Source organism: Drosophila montana, unplaced genomic scaffold, assembly GCF_035044405.1.
Source record: "Drosophila montana isolate Dmon_TW-CO22-7 unplaced genomic scaffold, ASM3504440v1 contig_3846_1, whole genome shotgun sequence".
Lineage (NCBI taxonomy): Eukaryota > Metazoa > Arthropoda > Insecta > Diptera > Drosophilidae > Drosophila > Drosophila montana.
Genome location: NW_026998718.1, coordinates 597,322 through 617,790, shown reverse-complemented (window position 1 = coordinate 617,790; position 20,469 = coordinate 597,322). Strand labels below are relative to the sequence as shown.

At 34.8% G+C, this 20,469-nt stretch overlaps 1 protein-coding gene across 29 annotated transcripts in view; it reads left to right on the top strand.

Annotated features, from left to right (window-relative positions):
* Positions 1-20,223, top strand: part of Rbfox1 (RNA-binding Fox protein 1) — a 94,394-nt gene extending 74,171 nt beyond the window's left edge. For 4 of the 29 annotated variants that reach the window (XM_064696197.1, XM_064696206.1, XM_064696199.1 and 1 more), the window contains 13 exons: positions 744-1,460; positions 1,523-1,576; positions 2,144-2,236; positions 3,319-3,373; positions 4,182-4,223; positions 6,757-6,777; positions 10,758-11,439; positions 13,276-13,336; positions 13,516-13,569; positions 14,794-14,865; positions 15,420-15,580; positions 17,057-17,120; positions 17,244-20,223. In XM_064696197.1, the coding sequence (XP_064552267.1) occupies positions 744-1,460; positions 1,523-1,576; positions 2,144-2,236; positions 3,319-3,373; positions 4,182-4,223; positions 6,757-6,777; positions 10,758-11,439; positions 13,276-13,336; positions 13,516-13,569; positions 14,794-14,865; positions 15,420-15,580; positions 17,057-17,120; positions 17,244-17,288 (2,121 nt within the window). In that variant the 3' untranslated portion in view covers positions 17,289-20,223. Of the gene's footprint in view, positions 1-743; positions 1,461-1,522; positions 1,577-2,143; positions 2,237-3,318; positions 3,374-4,181; positions 4,224-6,756; positions 6,778-8,170; positions 8,433-10,757; positions 11,440-13,275; positions 13,337-13,515; positions 13,570-14,793; positions 14,866-15,419; positions 15,581-17,056; positions 17,121-17,243 lie in introns of those variants that run through there. The other 25 variants (XM_064696211.1, XM_064696216.1, XM_064696198.1 and 22 more) reach the window with 22 other exon arrangements.
* Positions 20,224-20,469: the final 246 nt, after the last annotated feature.

The window sequence follows — 20,469 nt, the reverse complement described above, 5'->3', positions numbered from 1 at the left end:
ATTTATTGCGGCACTTGTTCGCATTCGATTTTCCATGTGGCAGCTGCAGCAACCACAACATCATCGACAACTACGAATATTTTTACATTTCACCAATTTATAATAATGCATTTTTACTAAAGCATTTCAACACTTACTAAAGCAGGTGTTAACAAATGTTTGCCAATATTATAGTAGATTCAATCAAATTATACTTTTAAAATACAATTGATTGGTATTAAAAAAAAAAGTGACAAAATTTTGAAAATACGTTGTATTTGCTGGAATAAAAGTCGATGAGGGTTCTATTTGGGTTCATTTTGAAAACCAAATATATCTATTATTATCTATTATTATTATCTGTACTATAATATCGACTAGTAGAAGAAGTAGCCTGTGCCTAGTTCAGCAGTTTCTTTTATTCAGGTATCTCTAATTCACAAATCATAATAGACGGGCTCTATCAAATCAGTTTGGTCTGATGACATCGTGTAAAAGTAAAGGTTATACGATAAGTTAGAGTATATATCGCTGTATATAGGACTATATTTATATGTGATTAAATTGAAAAGTAAAATTCCACCCGCAAGTTTAGATAACTTGTGGAAAACTGTTATATGCAACTTTTTAATTTTTCATGCGATCCGTTTAATTTTCAAAGATCCATTAGATAAATGAGATTTACTTTAAGAATATGCGAAATGCCTGGCGCAATTTACAAATTAATTTGTTCAATCTATTCTTTTTTCTCGTTTCTGCCACAGTCCACAGTATTGATTGCCAGTGAGGCAGCGGAGGCACAGCAGAACTCTGCGTTGCCACATGCTGGTGGTGGCGGTGGCGGTGGCGGCGGCGGCGGTGGCATGCCCAGCTCACCGCTCAGCAGCTCACCGTCCAGCGTAACAGTTGCCTCGACAGCAGCCACACTCAATGGCAACAGCAACAGCAATAGCATCCCCAACGATGGCAACGTATCGGGCAACTCATCACCAATTGCTAGCGGCGAGCCGCTGCTGCAAACGCCACCAGCAGCACAGCAACAACAACAACAGCAACAACAGCAACAACAACTTCAACAACAACAACAGCTCAATTTAAGCAGCAGTCCTATAGCAGCCACTTCAGTGACCGCCAGCTCCATAGCCTCGGGCACCTTGGCCGCAACGAGCTGCAGCATCTCCACAGGACTACTGCCCACAGCCGGACTGGATAGTAATGCCAATTGTGGTGTGCCCGCAAGCGCCTCTCAGGTGATTGCGCATCTAAACGCAGTCAGTGGCATTATGACAGCGACCGTGCAGTCACCCAATGTGGTCACTAGTCTAAGCAGCGCTCTAGTCCCGGCACAGTCGGCCTGCTCATCGGTGGCTGCCGCCGTAGCCGCCGCTGCCTCGTTGGATGCCAAAAGTCAGCCGAAACGCTTACACGTCTCCAATATACCGTTTCGCTTCCGGGATCCCGATCTGCGCGCCATGTTTGGGGTAAGTCCGCTGCAGCAGTCGCAACAATTTCTCATGCTAACCTACATATTATTTGCCTTCAGCAATTTGGCAACATTTTGGACGTGGAAATCATCTTCAATGAGCGCGGCAGCAAGGTAAGTTCCCATTATGCACCCTTTTCCTGTTGCACGATTCGTTTAAATTATGCACCGGGCGAGCACTTGAGGGGCATACTCAAGTCAAGTGAAGTCCTTTGTCCAGGGACGGCAACGTCACACCGTTGCCAGAACTACTTTGAACCATTGTGTTCCGGCTAAAAATATCACTGGACGTCTTTTTCCTGTTTAGCAACAGCAGTAACAAAAAAATAAAGTATAAAATCAGAATGTCCCTTGCAGTATTCTCCTGGCAACCGCCTCTCACTGATATAATTGCATAGTTACGGGCGCCGTTGCTGTACGACACGAAAAATGTGCATAATTTAAGGCGCTGACGCATGTCCCAAGATGCTGAGCCCCGCATGTCCATGGCCCTCACTGTCTACCCAACGCTCAGTCTGTTTGTGTGTATATTGTAGCTTAGCATTATGACTTGGAACAGACCTTGTTTTATATCGTAATTTATATGCTATATACTCTACCTAAATATATGTATATATATACATATATACTCTTATATACTCTATATGTTTTTTTAATTGCATGTTTGATTGCGAATGGCAGGGATTCGGTTTTGTAACATTCGCTAACAGCAACGATGCAGAACGAGCACGCGAACGTCTACACGGCACCGTGGTTGAGGGACGCAAAATCGAGGTGGGTGCATGCAAGCTATACCATAAATCACACACACTATCAACACACACACCAACACACACACACATAGTTGCATACATCCCATTCACATGGGAAGCTATTATTTAAAACTAATTGCAAACCTATAACAAGTTTCTCATTTGCCACTAAAAAATTACATTTGGTTAAGAATAGAATCCCTTTAGAGGGAAATGGGCTTTTGACTTGCGTGTCGTGAAACTATTTCACGTGTTTTCGCGTTGCAGAAACTGATTTTTAAATCCCGATTGCTTGTGCTTTTGGCAATGCGAAGCGTATTTAAAATCGGATTCACGCATGGTCAGCGCATTTTGATTTCGCATTTTAATCGAACGCTCATTAATTTTTAAATTATTCGCCGCCTTTTTTATTTGCCTTTAATTAAAAATTAATTACTTTTTTCCCATTTTGCATTTCCTTGCAAATGTCTGTCTGCGCTTACCAATTTCTGTATTTATGTTGAGTGGATAGCCGCAAATAATTGGCATTTAAAATATGCTGAAAATGTGCAAAGTGCCAACTGATATTTAAACAATTTAACTGCGGGCCACAAAAGACGGCAGCGATAATTCATTTTATTTGCAGCGCAAGCGAAAAATAACGAAAGCTGCCTAATTACGTGAAATGCAGCAAAGCGTTGCATTTGTATAGGTTAATTAATATTAAAGATCCGAGAAGGAAAACTCATTTAGTTAAATTTTGGAAGCGGGCCTTAGCTGTTTTAATTGAATGCCTATTCACTTGCCTTAACAGTTTTTAAAGATGGTTAAACACTCTCACAGATACACACACGCACACACACATACACCTCATTCAATTGTAATCGTTTACTAACACATAATTTATTTTCACGTTCTTTGTACATGTACATGCGATTTGCGATTAAACAATAATTTTCAAAAAATATAAATCTATATAATGTATACATTATATTAAAACCAAAAAAAAAAAAAAAAACCATCACCAAAACCAACCACGCTCGCTGCAACTCAACTCAACTCAACTCTACTCGTTACTTTGAACTCGTTACTCGAACTCTCTCGTTACCAATAACCATTGTGAAGGTGAATAACGCCACTGCACGTGTACAAACCAAAAAAGTGACAGCAGTACCCAACGGTAAGTTGCTCTAACGTACACACACAAACACAATATACACCTGCTTATACACACACACACACACACACACACACATACACATATAACACCCATGTATAAGCTATGTAGCGAACAAGTTTAAATGTTGAACAAAGAAATGCAATTACGTCTGGCCTAGAAGAACTATAAGAAATGAGAAGCACGCAAACGGCAACTTAAATAACAGCAACAACAACAACAAGAACAACAATAAAAAACTTTAACACAACTGCCATAATATTTGACTGGCCGATGCCGTTGTTGTGTTTGGCGTTGCCGTACTTTTCGTTGATTTCTTTTTTCTAAAATTTATATTTTCTTTTCGTTTTTTGCCCGTTGAACTTTTCACATAAACTTCTGCGGTTGCTGCTAAAATGTTAGTTCCTGAACCGAAATGTTTCTTAATGAAAATGTTTGGTCTTGGAAATTTGTTATTGCTTTTGATTTAATTTGAAGAACTTGTTAATAAAGCGTATACCGAGGCGTTTGGCAATCAAAAACTTGTTAACTGTGTTGTGCCACACTAACAACTTTTACCAAAATTTCGGCTGCTAACAAAACAATGAATACCATAAAGCACACACTCACACACACACACATACGTGAAAAAGTATTCGCTAAATTTGGCCTTGTTTGTTCTGTTATTTTGAGTTATGGTTAAAAATGTCTGCATTTAAATTTTCTATAACAAACCGTTTACTGATGATTGAACACACATTATGATAATTACAAAATTAAAAAACAAAATATTTTTTATTTACTTTGTTTTCTCTTACACACCACCACACAGTTGTACTGACCAAAGACGGTGCCCTACCGGCTCCAGCTCTAGGTGAGCAAACCAGAGAACAAATAAAAATGAAAAATTTCATTTGTTATATATGTCTTGTTGTGCCTTGCTTGCCAAAATATAAATAATAATAATAATAATAAATAATAAATAACCCACTCAATGTTGTCCATAAACGTAGGCACCTAATAACGTACCAGCATAACCCTTAACTATAGCACCCAACTCTATAGTCAACAATGTCCTGGCATGTTGCACGCTAACGGTGGCATGATATGAATCCCCATATTGGCTAAATAACTCTAAATCAACTGTTATACCAACATCTAAACGATATAATCTAAGCATATGCATTGACACTCATAGTCCCAGCATGAATACTGTCCACCATATCCATGTTTTCTATGATTATAAACTTTCTGTACGTACTTCATTATATAAAGATGCAGCTTCGTAGGCACAAAACTATTAAAAATATTTTTTACATATCGACTATATACATATATATATAGAGAGAGAGGCATTAAATTCATAAAATATTTCATGTTTATCTGTAGGGTAACTAGATACGTTAAACACATAAACTTTGGTCTTGTCGTGTGGTTTCTTATGGGAAGTTTTGTCAGTTAGAAGTTCTCAGATGCTTAATGTTTCGTTTGCACTGCGCACAATTTCATTTGAAGTTGCGGTTGCTTAAAAGTTTGCTCTCTTACAAAAAAAAAAAAAAGGAAAAAATATAAAACAGCAGCAAGAAAGTTTCCATGCCATGTATAATAAATAATGCTGCTGATTAAATCGCCTTTCCATGCAAGTTGCCATTAAAAAGTATTCACAGTGCAAAATCTATACTTTAGTTTCGCTCAAATACGATAAGCCGCTTACCAGCCCAAACCCAACCTAAACCCCACCTAAACCCAACCCATCCCAACCAAACCCAAGCAAACAAAACTGAGCTGAACTGAGCCAGCAAAAGGGAAGCAGCTGAAATGTAGCCAGCAGCTGGTACCACGGAGTTTTTGCCTTCACGTGGACAGGACATGCAAAATGCTTTTGTATCGCCAACAAACTTAGATGCAGACAAACCGACAGACGAACGGACAGATAGCAGATCAGATGCTGCACATGCGGCTGAGTCTGCTGGCTGCGTCTTTGGCCTCAGTTGCCTTTGCCGTGGCTTGGCTTTTCCTGCCGTTGCCCGTCCCGGCAACTGTTCTACTCCTGTGCACTGCTCGCCACGTGCACGTAATGCGCTTCATTTGCGTTGCACTAAATGCGAGCTGTGTGTCCGCTGGGACACCCAGCTATTTATGCGGCTGCCAGCATATTATAGAAATAGACAGACAAACCGAAAGGTACTTGGTCAGACGGAAGGGGAAAAAGTGGTAGGAGCCACTTACTTTATCACGTTTCGAACTGGCTTCACTTGCCTGGCAAACGGCTGGCAGCATTAGCACCAAACGGACTGAGAGCAGGAGCTCGTTACGCTGCAAGCAAGCGAAGCGGGCGGTCGGGATAATTATAAAAAAAAAAAAAAAAAAAAACCACAATGTTGCAAGCATGTTGCGGCACACACATAAATTTCAGCAGCAAAAAATCAAAAACTTTCCACCAACTCCTGTTGCCTGGTACGTCCTTTGGCAGTTGCAAAACCATTTTAGTTTTGATCCTTTGGTTGTGTCTTATGCAAATGTCTTCCATTCGCACACATTTTAAAGAAAGTTTGCCTTCTACTTTGTATGTTGACTTCCCTCACATACGTGTACATATGTTATGTATATATGCATATATGTTTCTTTCTGTTTTATTTTTCGTTGATCCTTTGACATGTAAAACTTAATGCGCCCAACCAGCAGGAACAACATTTCTGACTGCCTGCTCGTCTATTTGACATTTATTTTACTGCATTTTTCGATTTGTCGCTAGTTGTAAATCCCTTCCCTTTCTGTTTGCTTAGAGTCGATTGTTTAGTCAGCATTTGAGCTTATTTGTTATTTCGCTGGCAATTTGCTTCATTGTGAAGCATTTCACATTTTCAATTGCATCATTTTGTGAGCATCTTAAATGCATAATACAGCATTGTGACGTAAAATGTCAGTTTATTTGCGACAAAAACAAAACAGCATGCTAAGCTCTAAAACAAACTCAATATAAGGTTTAATCAAAACAAATATAACCAAATTTGGTTAAACCAATTCGCTTTAAACGCGAATTGCGCCAAGTTTCGTTTAAATTGAAGCTAAAAGCGTTATAAATATATAAATGTTTGTTAAATTCAAATAAAAATGCATGTTCTGTGCTGCAACAAACCCCAACCAGTATACAAAAAAAAAATTAAGAAATATTTAAACTACACCGCAACTGCATTAGCACGGCCCAAACTAGTAAATGTAATTGAGCTGCGTGTCATGTATATAAAAAATAAAAAGTTTTATTTATATAAATAAAATCACAATTTAAATGTAAAGCTAATTCAAAGTTTTCTCTTGATTTTTCCATGCTCCACAAAAACAAAAACAACAACTGCTGCGACTATCAAAAAAAACTACACCAATTTATATAAATCAACTGGCTGCAGTTTGCGTACAATGGCCTGAAGGTAAGCGTTCCGTCACGTTTTATTTGTACTATTTTTTGCTGTATTTGTATTTTGTATTTATTGCTTGCCGTATTTTGTTATAAATTCTAAAATAACACAAACAATTTGAACAGACACATACACACACACATATATACAGAAAAAATAAGTTATCTTATATGTATACGAAAGAGACCCGTTCAGTTTTTAACATAAGTATAAGCCGTGGCATATTTTTTAGAGTGTAAGCGACAAAAAACAAAAATACATACATAACTTAATGACAACCCATAAGAAAACAATGTTAGGCAGCTCGACATGTAGAGCATACATATATATATGTAAACACTGGGATCTTTGACAGTACAAGAAATCATTTGAAATGCTCATTATTCAATATTTACCTAACAAAAAACTTAATAGATATTTCATTTTTATTGTTAGGCTCCGCGTTAAACTGTATGCATATATTCTACTCGTAAACCTACATACTTTTTACAATACTAAATATTTTATGACTGTTTGTAATTGTACTTATTTTATTTTTTTTTATTGAGTCATTTACTTTTGCATATAACCCAAACTTGGAAAAAAGAATTGAACCAAAAAATAGAAAACAAAACACGAATGAAAACAAATAAAAACAAAATTTGAAGCATAAAAAAACATAAAAATCGTTACTTACCGCTCGCAAACCCATTCTGAATCAGGCGCGTCACCATTTTCTTTCTAGTCTTAATGATGCTGATGATCCTGTAATCATCGAATAATGGTTATGAATTTTAGCATATTGCGGCTGTGTTGTCTTATGCATACTACTTAACTACTATATATAAATATACTCTTAATAAATATATACATATATATTTACTATATATCTATATACATATGAACAATCAATATAATTTTGTTTGACACATTTCTTTTAACCAGTTTTGTTGTATGTGCATTTTGTTTTTATGTCCTGAGTTCGTATTATGTTTTATATATTTTGGTCTGGTTCTTTGATCTGAACATTGTCGGAAATGCTCCTTAGCATAATTACTTATTACTTAAGTCAATACACAGAAACCTACATACACACACAGACACATTCCCACGCAACTACAAATACGAATGTATGTAAATGTTAACTTTCGTCGCGATCCAAGCAGCTTAACTTAGCACTAGACCTAAGCTATATCACAAAAACCAAACCAAGCCGAACCAAGAGAACGTCAATCACTGCATCCCAGAATTCGATATGTAAATACAACACACAGCCATACACACACCCGTATATATATATATATATATATATATAATATATATATATACATACATACAGACAGACATATATTCAGCTCATCCACTGATCCATCGAATGATACAAACAATTTTAACAAAATTTATGAACGTGTATATGAACCTCAAGGTTATCGGCTGCCCATGGCCGCCGCGTGGCCATTTTTGGGTGCGCCAGTTGGGGCCGGAGCGCCGACGCTGACACCGATGACGCTGCAGATGCCACTGCAGATGGCACAAGCGGCGTCAGTGGCACCAGCGGCGCACAGCGCACCCACGCCCACAGCTACTCCAACAGCCACGCCCATTGTGTTAGCGCAACGCCATCCAGCACACAGTGCAATGCCAGCAGGTGTGACGGCGCAAACTGCAGCAGCAACGACACGGCGGAGGTACATTGAAAATTCTGGATCGAATTTGTTTGAGTGTATGCGCCAAAAAAAGCAGAATTCAAAAATAAAGTAAACTCGCTGACTCACACAAAAGACAGACCAACGCATACAGATACACAGAGAGGCACACCCATACACACACACATACACAAAGGCATAACTACAAAGTCAACAACGAGTCACAAACTCTTAGTTTTGAGATCTGTACCATATACTTACTACACACTCACATATATATATATATATATATTTGTTGTCTTGTTAATTTGGTTACGCATTTGGGTTTGACTGTATGCCAAGTACTATATATTGCATACCTTTTGGTGCCCTTGAGATTGCATTGTTCTACGGCTAGGCACACACAAGTAAACACAAATCCACGAACCCAAGAACCAACCAATCAGTCAATCAATCAATCAACCAACTAGTGGCAACTTCACATGACAACTGTAATTAGCAATTAAGTATGGAAAGGTTTTTAGCTTTAACCATAGTGTACCTACTATATATCGTAATTTATAGCGTACCCAATATCGTGTGACGGTAGACAATTTTTGCGCAGCAAGCAATTTAAAAAGGCTTTTCTTTTAGATCATTAGTTTTTAGCAACTCTTGTACTCTTTCTCTCTCTATCTCTCACTGTCTCAATCTTTCTCTCTGTTTATATATTTCTCTATTGTTTCATATCTCTCTGTTTATACTCTTGATATGTTTTTACTTACTTTGCAATTGTGCACGTTTTACTTTTTGTGTTTTCATCGCCAAAAATACAAGTTTTTTAAATTAAATGCAAATGGAAAATGAAATTAAGTTAAATAAGATTGTCTCGATAAGGAATTATTGTCAAGTTGCGAAGACGATACGTTTCTACAGTTTGTTGCATGCTACAAAAAGATACGGCCAGAAGTTATACACTTTAATTGCTTGGCTTTAATGCTTTTTTATTTGTAAATAGCAAAAATCGAAATTAACTTTGGTAATTGAAATTAAAAGTGGCCTTTACTTTGTTGAAAATCTAAATCATTTGTGCTCTGTCCAGCTTTTAATTTGCATTCGAATAGTAAAATCGAATTTAAATTAAAATAAAAATTTGTTTTTGGGCTGATAAATTTCATTAATAATAATAGATGCGTTAGATTTTCAAAATGAACTGTGTAAAAGTTGCCGCAATTGCAGCTGAGGCTCCAATTATGTTCGCTTTTATCCTGGTTATTGCGGCCAGACTGGTCAATTGTTCAACATGAGCAACAAATGTAATTTTAATTGCGTGCCAAGCCGCAATGGCATCCATCGATGTTTGACATATTATAAATTTTAAAAGATTTAAAAGCATTTCATGCTATTTGTGTTTTACTTTAATGTAAAGCCTGTGAAATACAACGTTTTTACTCTAGATTATCTGAGCACAGTCATTTGCCGTTGCAAAAGATCTCATATCTGTAAGCTTTGTTCCATTTATATTGTTTTTAGTAAATGTGTTTTAATAGTTTTGATTTTGTTTTAAGGCTGTAGGGCTTAATATACCAAAGTTAGCTAAATCGTACAACTTTCTATATAAACATATATATTTTTTTTTATGCTTTGTATACGAAAACCTCTAAAAATACTTTGACCAAAATTAAATGCAATAAGTTGTAACAAAACAAAATGTCTTGCCGCATACACACGTAAAATATGAATTCTATATATGTTTTTAATCTAAACTGCAGATCGGTGAAATGTTTTTGGTATTGTTAATGGATGGTCATATTCAATCGTATATATCTTTAAAACACACACCACAAACAATAAAAAAAAAACAACTGCGTAGCATTTCTTGGTAATTCAATGTTATAATGTTAAGTATGTTTCAAACTGAATCCCCCTTTAAATGACTGACTTCACGTATGTCTTATGTATTGTTATATGTATATACCAAAATCATTTCAGTACTCAATCGATACCTAAACTATATACATTCAAACAGTTACTACATATTGCCTAGTATTTGCTAAACATATACTATATGCTATATACTATATATATAAATATATATAAATTTACTTATATAAAGAGAGAGAAACTAACCGCATGCATTTTATGTTCTTTTCTTTTCCTTTTTTCTACTTTTTGCACACGAACAAAAACAAACGAACAAACACACAAATACACACGAAACATATATAAAATGTAATGCGTGTGTACAAACACCCACACACAACACACACTTACAACACTCACACACACACACACACACACTGGTAAAAATGTTGTGTACAAATCGTTGCAAAAATATCAATCAAAAATCAAAATCCAAAAACAAAAAATCGTTTGGCCGCCTCACAGCCGCCGTAGCCGCCGCCGCTGCCATGCGTGGAGTTGCCATACAACGTGGACACGTGGGCGTGGTCGGTGCCACACCCTTCCATCATCCCCATCATCCGCACCATCACCAGGCGCTGGTTGCCGCCGCCCAGCAGCAACAGCAACGTCAAGTGGCCGCCGCTGCCGTGGCCGCAGCAGCCGCCCAACAGCAGCAGCACCAGCAACAACAGCAACAGCAGCATCAGCAGCAGCAGCAACAACAACAGCAACAACAACAACAGCAGCAACAACAGCAACAACATGCCGCAGTAGCCGCCGCCGCCGCTGCCCAGCACTCGCAACACGCCGCTGCCGCCGCCGCCGCCGCCGCTCACACACATCAGCATGCACATGCGCATGCTCTCGCCCCCCAGCTCGCCCAGCTGCAGCCGACGCTCCAGGCGGTCGGGGTGCCCACTGCCGCTGGCAGTGCTGCGGCTGCTGCCGCTCAGCAACACTCGGCGCTGCATCAATCGCTGGCAGCTGCCGCAGCTGCACAAAATTCGGGCGTGGCGGGCAATGCGAACGCTGCCGCCGCCGCTGCGTATGCGGCACGCCTCTCCGCTGCCACGGCTTCCCAAACGCCGGCCGCTGCTGCTGCGGCTGCTGCTTCCATGGCAGCGTCGGCTAATGCGGCCAACAGCGCTTTGCATGGATTTGCGCCGTAAGTAGAGTTCACTCCACGTTGCCCCAAAATCGTCGCCGTCGCAAAAATCGCCATAAAAGAAAAGAAAAAAATACTTTCATGTAGCTCTAGTTGTACCTTGTTTTCTTTTCTTTTTTTTTTTATTTAGTTAAATAATCTTATATATTGAATGTAGTTTTAGCGCACTTACTTTTTGTTTATGTGGTGTCTACGCTCGCTCTCAAACGCTTACTCAAATCAACAACAACTGCAGCAACAGCAGCAGCAGCAGCTGCAAGAACAACTGGCTCACAGAATTGCATGCAACAAAATATTACGCATACGCCACGTTGTGCCAGCTGCTGCTGATGGTGTTACTGTTAGACACGATCTGTCATCATTTTACACAACTTAACTTTTCCCAAATCCCCATAATATAAACAACCTCATCCCACATCCCAGCCACCTCCAACTTCGAGCGCAAATTGTTTATAGCTTTAACGTTGTTTTTTTGTCTCTCAATTTTTGGTCCATGCGGTGATTTTCTTTAAATATTTAGCTACCTTGTGTGTGTAACGTTTTAATAAGTATATTAAAAAAAATATATATGCATAGCGCCACATTTGCCTAATGTACCATCTAATTCAACCGCAAGTTTAGACTTGTCTCTTGTATAAAGTCAACTAAAACAACAACAGCTACAAAAGCAGCAACCAATTAACGCACGCCAACTACTACATAAACTATTTAAAATAAAACATATATATATATAACAAATATATATATATATATAGATATACAACTATATATTCTTGACTGAGAGAAATTTTTTGGCATCGTTTAATATGTTCGTATAATTATTTGATTATTTTGGTAAAAGGGAACTACGTAATTGTATATTGTGTACCACTAGGCGTATGATGAATTTGAAATTGAATTGATTTACAAATGTTTTTGATGCGTCTGCTGCTGCTGCCGCGCATGTTTCCTCTATATCTCAATAATTATTAATATTTTTATTTCTAAATACACCCGTTCTATTTTTTTTTTTTGTTCTTTCTGTGGCTGCTGTTCTAATAAACTAAATAATAGCGTATGAATGATGATAACGATGATAATGCTATACCATTATATATGAATTCTACCCAACTAATTAGCTAGGTGCATGAATGTCTGTTCTGTCTATTAAAATGCAGAGGTCGAACAACAAGTGTTTTTTGTAGTATCGGGCAATTGTAATGTGTACCCGTACTTACCATATATGGTTGATTATCCTTGCTAGTGTTCTACTTATAATTTACAAATGCATATGCATAACCTAAAAATCACCTCGTCATCAATTAGGATAAAGCAAACAAAGGGCACAGAATATTAGGTTTAGTGCTAGGTGTTAGGTTTCTTAGGTGGGAATTTCGTTTCTGTGAGGATACGGTTAGGGCTTACTTACTTTTTCAGTTACACCTTGAGTTTCAGCCATTATACCCAATGCAAAAAATTAAACAGACAAAGGTAAAGGCAAAGTTTTCGCAAAAAATTAATACAAATATATCACACAGTGATATGAAGCGCCAAAACTATGTAATTACCTTCTGCCCATAACGCCCAAACAAAAACCCACACACAAGTGCGTTAAAAAAAAATAATAAAAATATAAAAAGAAAAATAATAATATAATATATGTATAAAAACATTTTTGAATTTTGCTTTTAAGTGCTATCCAACTGACAGTTGAGTCAGATCAAATGAAGAACAATATTTATTGGAAATGTTTTTGTGTTGATCCGGCTCAGCTGACATTGAAACCAATTGTAACAAGTGCCCAAGTGAGTTATTAATCTTGAATTCCGTCTTATCCTTCTTCTTAAACACACACAGCGTATACTATGATCCCTTCTTAGCAGCCGCTGCTTCCGCTGATCCAAATCTACGCTTCCAGGTAAGTCTATCAAAATTGTACACCAAAATATTTTTTGTTAAGACAATCATTTAGATATAGGATATGTGTATTATATGTTAAGCTATGTTAATAACTAATTTAAAGCTGGCTAGCTAAACTAAAAAAGCCTTCGTTTTCAAAATATATATACATATATATATTATATATAAATTTTACAGGCAGCCAAACCGGTCACTGAAGTTCCAGCCGCACAGCCAGCCGCCATATTAAATGTAATGAAATCTATTCAAATTGATACGCTAACCGTAAAGCATAAGAAAAACGTTTTGAGAACGTTTTCTTAACTATAATATTTATTATACACTCGTACATACACATTTATTTACACATTACCTTCTATTGAACTTGTGAAAGACACCAATATTTGACTTGGTTTTTGAACAGAACATTCCTCTATATATGTTTGTACAATTATTTTTTACTTCTTTTGTTATCCTTTTTTTTGTTCCATATTATAATTGCATATAACACTAACGACGCGTTTTGAGATACACTTCTTTCTTTACGTACCCACACATTGGGATTGGTGTTTTTCTATTGTTTATTATCCTTTGGTAACTGGTCGTGCAACTAAGTCTGTAAAATTTTGGCATATATAAAAGCGTGTATACTACATATAAATCACAACACCACAAACAAAAAATATATATATTATAAATTCGAATTAGGGCCCAGTGCTGAGCGTCATTAACAAATTTTCATACATAAATAATTGCTTTTATGTATTTAAATACTCGTATATATGTATATTACCATTGTGTTTGAATACTTACGTCTATTTCTACTTATAAAGCGATTACATATTTGCATCCTTAATTGATTTTGTTAACACATTTTTATAACTATCTAAGTATATTCAAATTACACGCGTAGTCTCCAAGAGAAATACAAAAAAAAAAAACAAATGCTTTAATTAGCGGCCACTTAAAGACGCATAGCATACTTTCAGGCTGCATGCCGCTCTTCCTCTCTCTCTCTCTCTCTCTCTCTCTCTCTCTCTCTCTCTCTCTCTCTTTCTCACTGTCTCTGTCACTCTGTCTAAATTATGATTTGAAAACGAAAGAACTTAAAATATAATTTTCTCTTGTTTTTTACTACATGTTTATCAACATTTTTCACGCAAGTTTTGGTTTGATTTGAATTTTGCTTTTAAAATCTATATATATATAAATATATATATATATATATTAGACTGATATCTTCAATTAAATCTAAACTTAAGTAGCATATAAATAAATATTCTTCAATGCTGTGAACATTTTCGTAATTACTAAGTATGTATTCTTTTTTGGTTACTTTTTTCACGACTGTTACAACATACGCAACAACAACAACAATAACAACAACAACAACAACTGCATCAAATATCGTTACAACATTATCAAAACCAAAATTTATACAAAAAAATTATACCAAATATATCGAAAAACTTACAGCGCCGCACTGTGACTACGCTAAACAGTACCCCACATACGATCAACCGCATTCCGGTACCACAGAATGTTTTGGTAAAAATAATCATTTTTAGCTAGCAATTTTGAAAATTCCAATCAAATATATTATTCAAATCCATTAGAGATTTATTGTTTGTTGTGCCCAATTTTAAGTTTCGGTTATATGTATGTGTATTGTTGTTTTTTTTTTCTGTTTTTCATGGGACTGCGCTTTATGTCTTGCACCCATATCTAAGTTATGATCTGAATACTAGCCATAATCAATATGCTATAAGTTCTTTATAATTCCCTGCACTTTTGGCGCTTTGTTTGTAGCATTTAATTACTACGTATATCCATAAGATTTTTGGCATCTTGGGCTTATAGCTTGAATTCGCTGGTCACCCCCTTAAATATTAGATTTATATCTATTTATATATAAAAACAAAAACGCACTGATATAATTTGTTTGCACTCCTCTTCTTTTTCTTTTTTTTTGTTGTGGTTTAGGTTCTTAACTCTATTTGCCATTTTGCTCTCTATCACCTGTCGCTAGTTTTGTCGTTGCCGTTGCATTTGTTCGATTTGTCCCCCACCTTTAACACACAATTTGCTTCAAATTATTCCAGGCCACTGCTCCGCTGTTAAAGACACCCCTGTCTCAGGCCCAGCAGCAGGCGTACGCCACGGCGGCCACCACCTACACGGCGGTCGCTGCCCGGGCCGCCTACGGCGCCGCTGCAGCAGCAGCCGCCCAACCAGCACTCGCTGGCTATGCCACCGTAGCGGGGTAAGTTTTCATCAAAATTTTCCATGTGCGCCACTTGCTGCCTCAGCCAAAGTTGAGCTGCTTCACATTCACAAATTCTCCACGAAACACTTGACTAAACCTACCATTAACTCAACATATTCTGTCATATTCAACACACCTAAAAATTATTTCAAATAATAAAAACATTAACTAATTTAAAGGAATTTACTAAAATTGGTTTTTACCGCGTGTTAACCTTGAATCTTAAAACTGGGTCAATTCATGTAGTTGGGCCAAGAAATGTATTTTGAAGTTAGGTTAATTGACTAACTAATTTATTTTAAGGCTTAATAGATTTATTTTTTCTATTTTATTGAAAGCTTCAGGTAAGGGTTTTTACAAGAAATATTATATGAAACGGAACTTATTTGAACAATGTATCTTTTTACTTGATTTGAAATTTATTACTTAACTTTTCTTTATTATGTTGTCAACTTTTTATGTTATTGTATTATTTATGTATATCGTTATATCTACCCTAGACTTGTTTATAACTCACATTTGCAAAACAGCCGAGTCAATCCAGCTATATCCGTCCGTAATTCCGTTGGTTCGTTTCAGAAACTGTACGAAAGTCACCAAATTGTGACTATGAATTCTCGTATACCACATAATTATCTATAAAAGCACCGTTTTCTGAGAATACACGTTGAGACTCGGTTTCTTAAGCATATTTCTTACATAATTATAAACCGCTCTCTCGCCCTTTTTGGACGATATATTCGAAAATTTAGAAATATATTGAAAATCTGCAATATGTCCGCAATTATTTTACTCTTCGGCACCCCGAACATAATTTGTATTGCTTAATTTCATATTTTATTCAGAATATTGTATTTCTCAAGTCAATCTTTATTTAACAGTATTTATTTCTTCATATTCGAACATATTCTTTATTTATCAGTATTTATTTCTTAGTATTTTATTGTATATTTTATTTCAAAATTTCATAATTCATATTCAATTTTGTTTTATAATTTACTGTAACCTTCACTAATCTATTTGATTTGATTCTTTTTTGTACAATTCTTAAATCATAAAATAAATTATCAAGAGTAGGAAAAGTCTAACAACGAAAACTGATGATTTACAACTAACCATTGAACATTTTTGCAAAACTATATCGAAACTAAACCATTTTTACTAAACTAAGTCAAAAGAAACTGGGAAATAGAAGAAACCATCAGCTGAGCACGAGATGATATTTACAAAAGATAATTAATTAGAGACTAACACTTTGGAGAATCCAGTTTTGAAGTTATGAAGAAGTGACGTTTGAAGAAGAATCAAAGGATTCACCTTATGCTAAGAGCAACAACTAACAAAAAGCACACAAACTAAACAAACCTAACCCAAGTGGAGACATCAAGAAACGATCGCATTCCTAAATCATATTTATAACAACTTATTTTCATCAAGTATTTAACTAATAAATCGCAAACGAAATATTTCTAGTTACGCGCGCGAGTATGCGGATCCTTATCTAGGACATGGCATTGGACCCATGCCAGGCTATGGGGTAAGTGTCCTAAACAAATTTCAACCAATTCTTGACAAATCAATCGGGAACATATTATATTTGATTATCTATTATATTACTTATATCAACGTTTCGCAATCTACTCCACTATCTCTCCTAAAGGCAACACTGTATCGCGGTGGCTTCAATCGTTTTACGCCATATTAGAAAGCTTCATAAGTCAGCCAAATAACGCACTTGAACTACTCTCGAAAATGCTCAATGTATGAACAAAAATTAGACGTAAATACTCCTCCTCTACAGTGCAGTAAGTAGAAGTTAATTCTAACGCAAAACCAGATGCTCAAAGATGATCGAACAAAACAAAAAAAAAAAAAAAAACAAAACAAAACCCGCTCAATATATGGAGAGATGAAAATCAAAGCTAAAAGCAGCTGCAAACCTGTGGCAAATTAAGCAAAATAAAATTTAAAAAACAAACTAAAATTTTTTAAACAAAAAAAAATCAATGTCGTCCATAAAAACAAAACAAAAAAAAAATGATGAAAACAACAAGAAATGCAGTATACACAAAATATTTAAATGGCAATTAGTTTGCAAAACGTGCTTCATGCGTAGATTTTTACCAAAAACAAAAGCTGAAATTTTGTGCGGCAGAATTTATATTTAAAAAAAATATATATATATATATACCAACAGGATATATAATTATTATGATTATTATACCAATAGATATGGTATTTGTATATCAAAAAAGGAGCAATTTTAATGTATTTGCCAACTCAAAAATTAACAACCGAAAAAAAAGAACATTTATTTTTTGTTCAATAGTTTTGTTCATTAAGTTAGCTTTATATTTATATATATACAAATTTGATTATTTTCTGTTTCATGTATTTGTATATCAGTGTAGTCTGTAGTAAGCAATAAGAAACAAAAACAAGCGCCAGACATTGAATTGTATATTATATTTTTATATATACAAATACACAAAACTAACAAAAAAAAAAAGTTGCCAAACAAAAAAACATTTTATTAGAACAGACATATGAGAACATTTTACCTTAATTTCTTTATACATTTTTAAGTCTCCAAAGAATACTCATTTTATTATCGTCAACAATTATATTTTAAACACGTTTTTTAATCTGCTTTGCTTATTATTGTTCCTAGAAACTTTTTTCGGCAGCTAAAATGCATAGTCAACTCAATGAACATGATATTGCTCAACTTGTAGTGCATAAGTTAATGCAACAGATCAACACGTAGACATATCCTTGGAACATACAATAATAATTACTTTAATGCGGCCGTAGCAGCAACAAAAAAAAAAAAACAAAAAAAAATAATATAAATAATGAGTATAAAATTAAAATATTAATGCATAATAGTTTTTAACTTCAAGCTTCCAGTGACAGAAAGATAAAAAAAAAAAAAGAAAACCCAGAAACGGAAACGTGAAAATTGTGTAGTAAGCATTAAAATAAAGTACATTATTAGCTCTTACTATGTAGCACTTTCTTTGTGTGTTGTGTAAAAAACAAAAAGCTAAACGAAAAAAGAAAAAAGAAACAAAATCAGAAATGAAAAATTTTCAAAAACAATTATATAACAAATAACTTCACATCGTTTCAGTGTTGTTCATTTTGGGTCTAGACCACAAAACTTCCCTAAGCAAGCTAAGAATTTATTTTACACATACTCTATAAAGTCTAATGCACACAATTCACTTTTACAGTTGTGTATTTTGAAATGTATGTTGGAAAAACAAATCCAAAGAAATAAAAAAAAAAAAAAATATATAAGTAAATAAGTAAAAATAGAAAGGAAATGCTCAAGAAGTAATTTGACCTCGTTCTCTATTTCGATTCTTAGACAGCTACTGTCGCAAAATTTATACTAGTTGTTTATAAATAATATAAACCAATATATCTTTGATTCGTTTTTGTGTGTATGTAACTGTGCAATTGATCTTTCGAATTTATCCTTTTAATCAAACAAAATCCAAAAATATTTACTCTTCATTGATTATACTCCATGCGATATTTGATTGTAGCCTGGTGAGAAATCTGCAATCTTGTGTTTTCTACTAAACAATTCGTTGTCTGAGATTGTAAATAATTACTATGAATTTTCTTATTCTCACACACATTTGCACAGCCATACAACGGCAACTTGAAGCAATTTATGTCATACTCAGATTTTAAATGTTTCTTTAAATATCATTATACAAAAAAAATTAAAAAAAAAAAATAATAATAATAATAAAAAAAATAACATATTAAGTATAATTACGTTGACATTTTTCAAGCCAAAGTTTATATTTAAAAATGATTTTTAGTTAGATTTAGTTTTTATGCCGACGACAGACACAAAAATAAAATAATACTAAATGAAACAAATCAATTCAAACCCAACAATTGCCAAATTAAATGTAGCTTTCAAGTGAATAGACACTTAATTAAAGTAACAAAAATAAAAGAAAAACTTTTAAAATAGCACAGAAATAAATACATATTAACAACAACTAGAAAAACTTAAAGTATATCACACTCTTTGGCAGCACACACAAAAATAAATAATTGAACGAAAAACAAATACTTTTGGGTTTGATATACAAGGCGAAATAAACCAAGTAGTTATTAAAAATTAAACATAATATATAATACATACAAAAAAAAAAATTATAAACTCAACTTCCACCGCAATTTTTTAATACAAAAACAAAACACAGTCTTAAGCAAGGTATGAACTAAAGTCAACCTAAGTCTAAATATGTAAAATGCAAATGCAACTCAATCAAACACTGCAGCTATAATGTTATATATATATTTATAAACATATATATTTATAAATATATATATATGCATATATAAACATAGCTACTTATAAAAGATATTTTAATTTTTACTTGATTATCTGTGCGCCCATCCCTCTTACACACACCCAATTTTAACACCCAGTACAAGAGCAAGAATGAGAATTACGAATCTTTAAGCTGTAATCTTTAATCTGTGTAGTCTAACCATAAGCCAACGCCGCTTTTGTTCACTTTCACATAGAGCATACGCATAGGCGTTATATAAAGTATAAATATAAACTATATATATAAATATATATTATATGAAAAAACAAAAATAAACACTTATCTTTAAAGATGTGCCAAATTGTAAGTTGTACCATTTGTTTTTATGAATGGACAAAGCAAACAAATGCAAAACGCAAAACTAAAATAAAAAAATAAAAAAAAACAAAAATTAAGTGAAAAAAAATATATGAATTAAAAACTCGTGAACAGAATTACCCCTCCCCAAGATGAATAAAAGCATTGTTTAGATATTTCAACACTTAAATGAGGATGGAAAATATTTTTTAAATTTAGCAATGT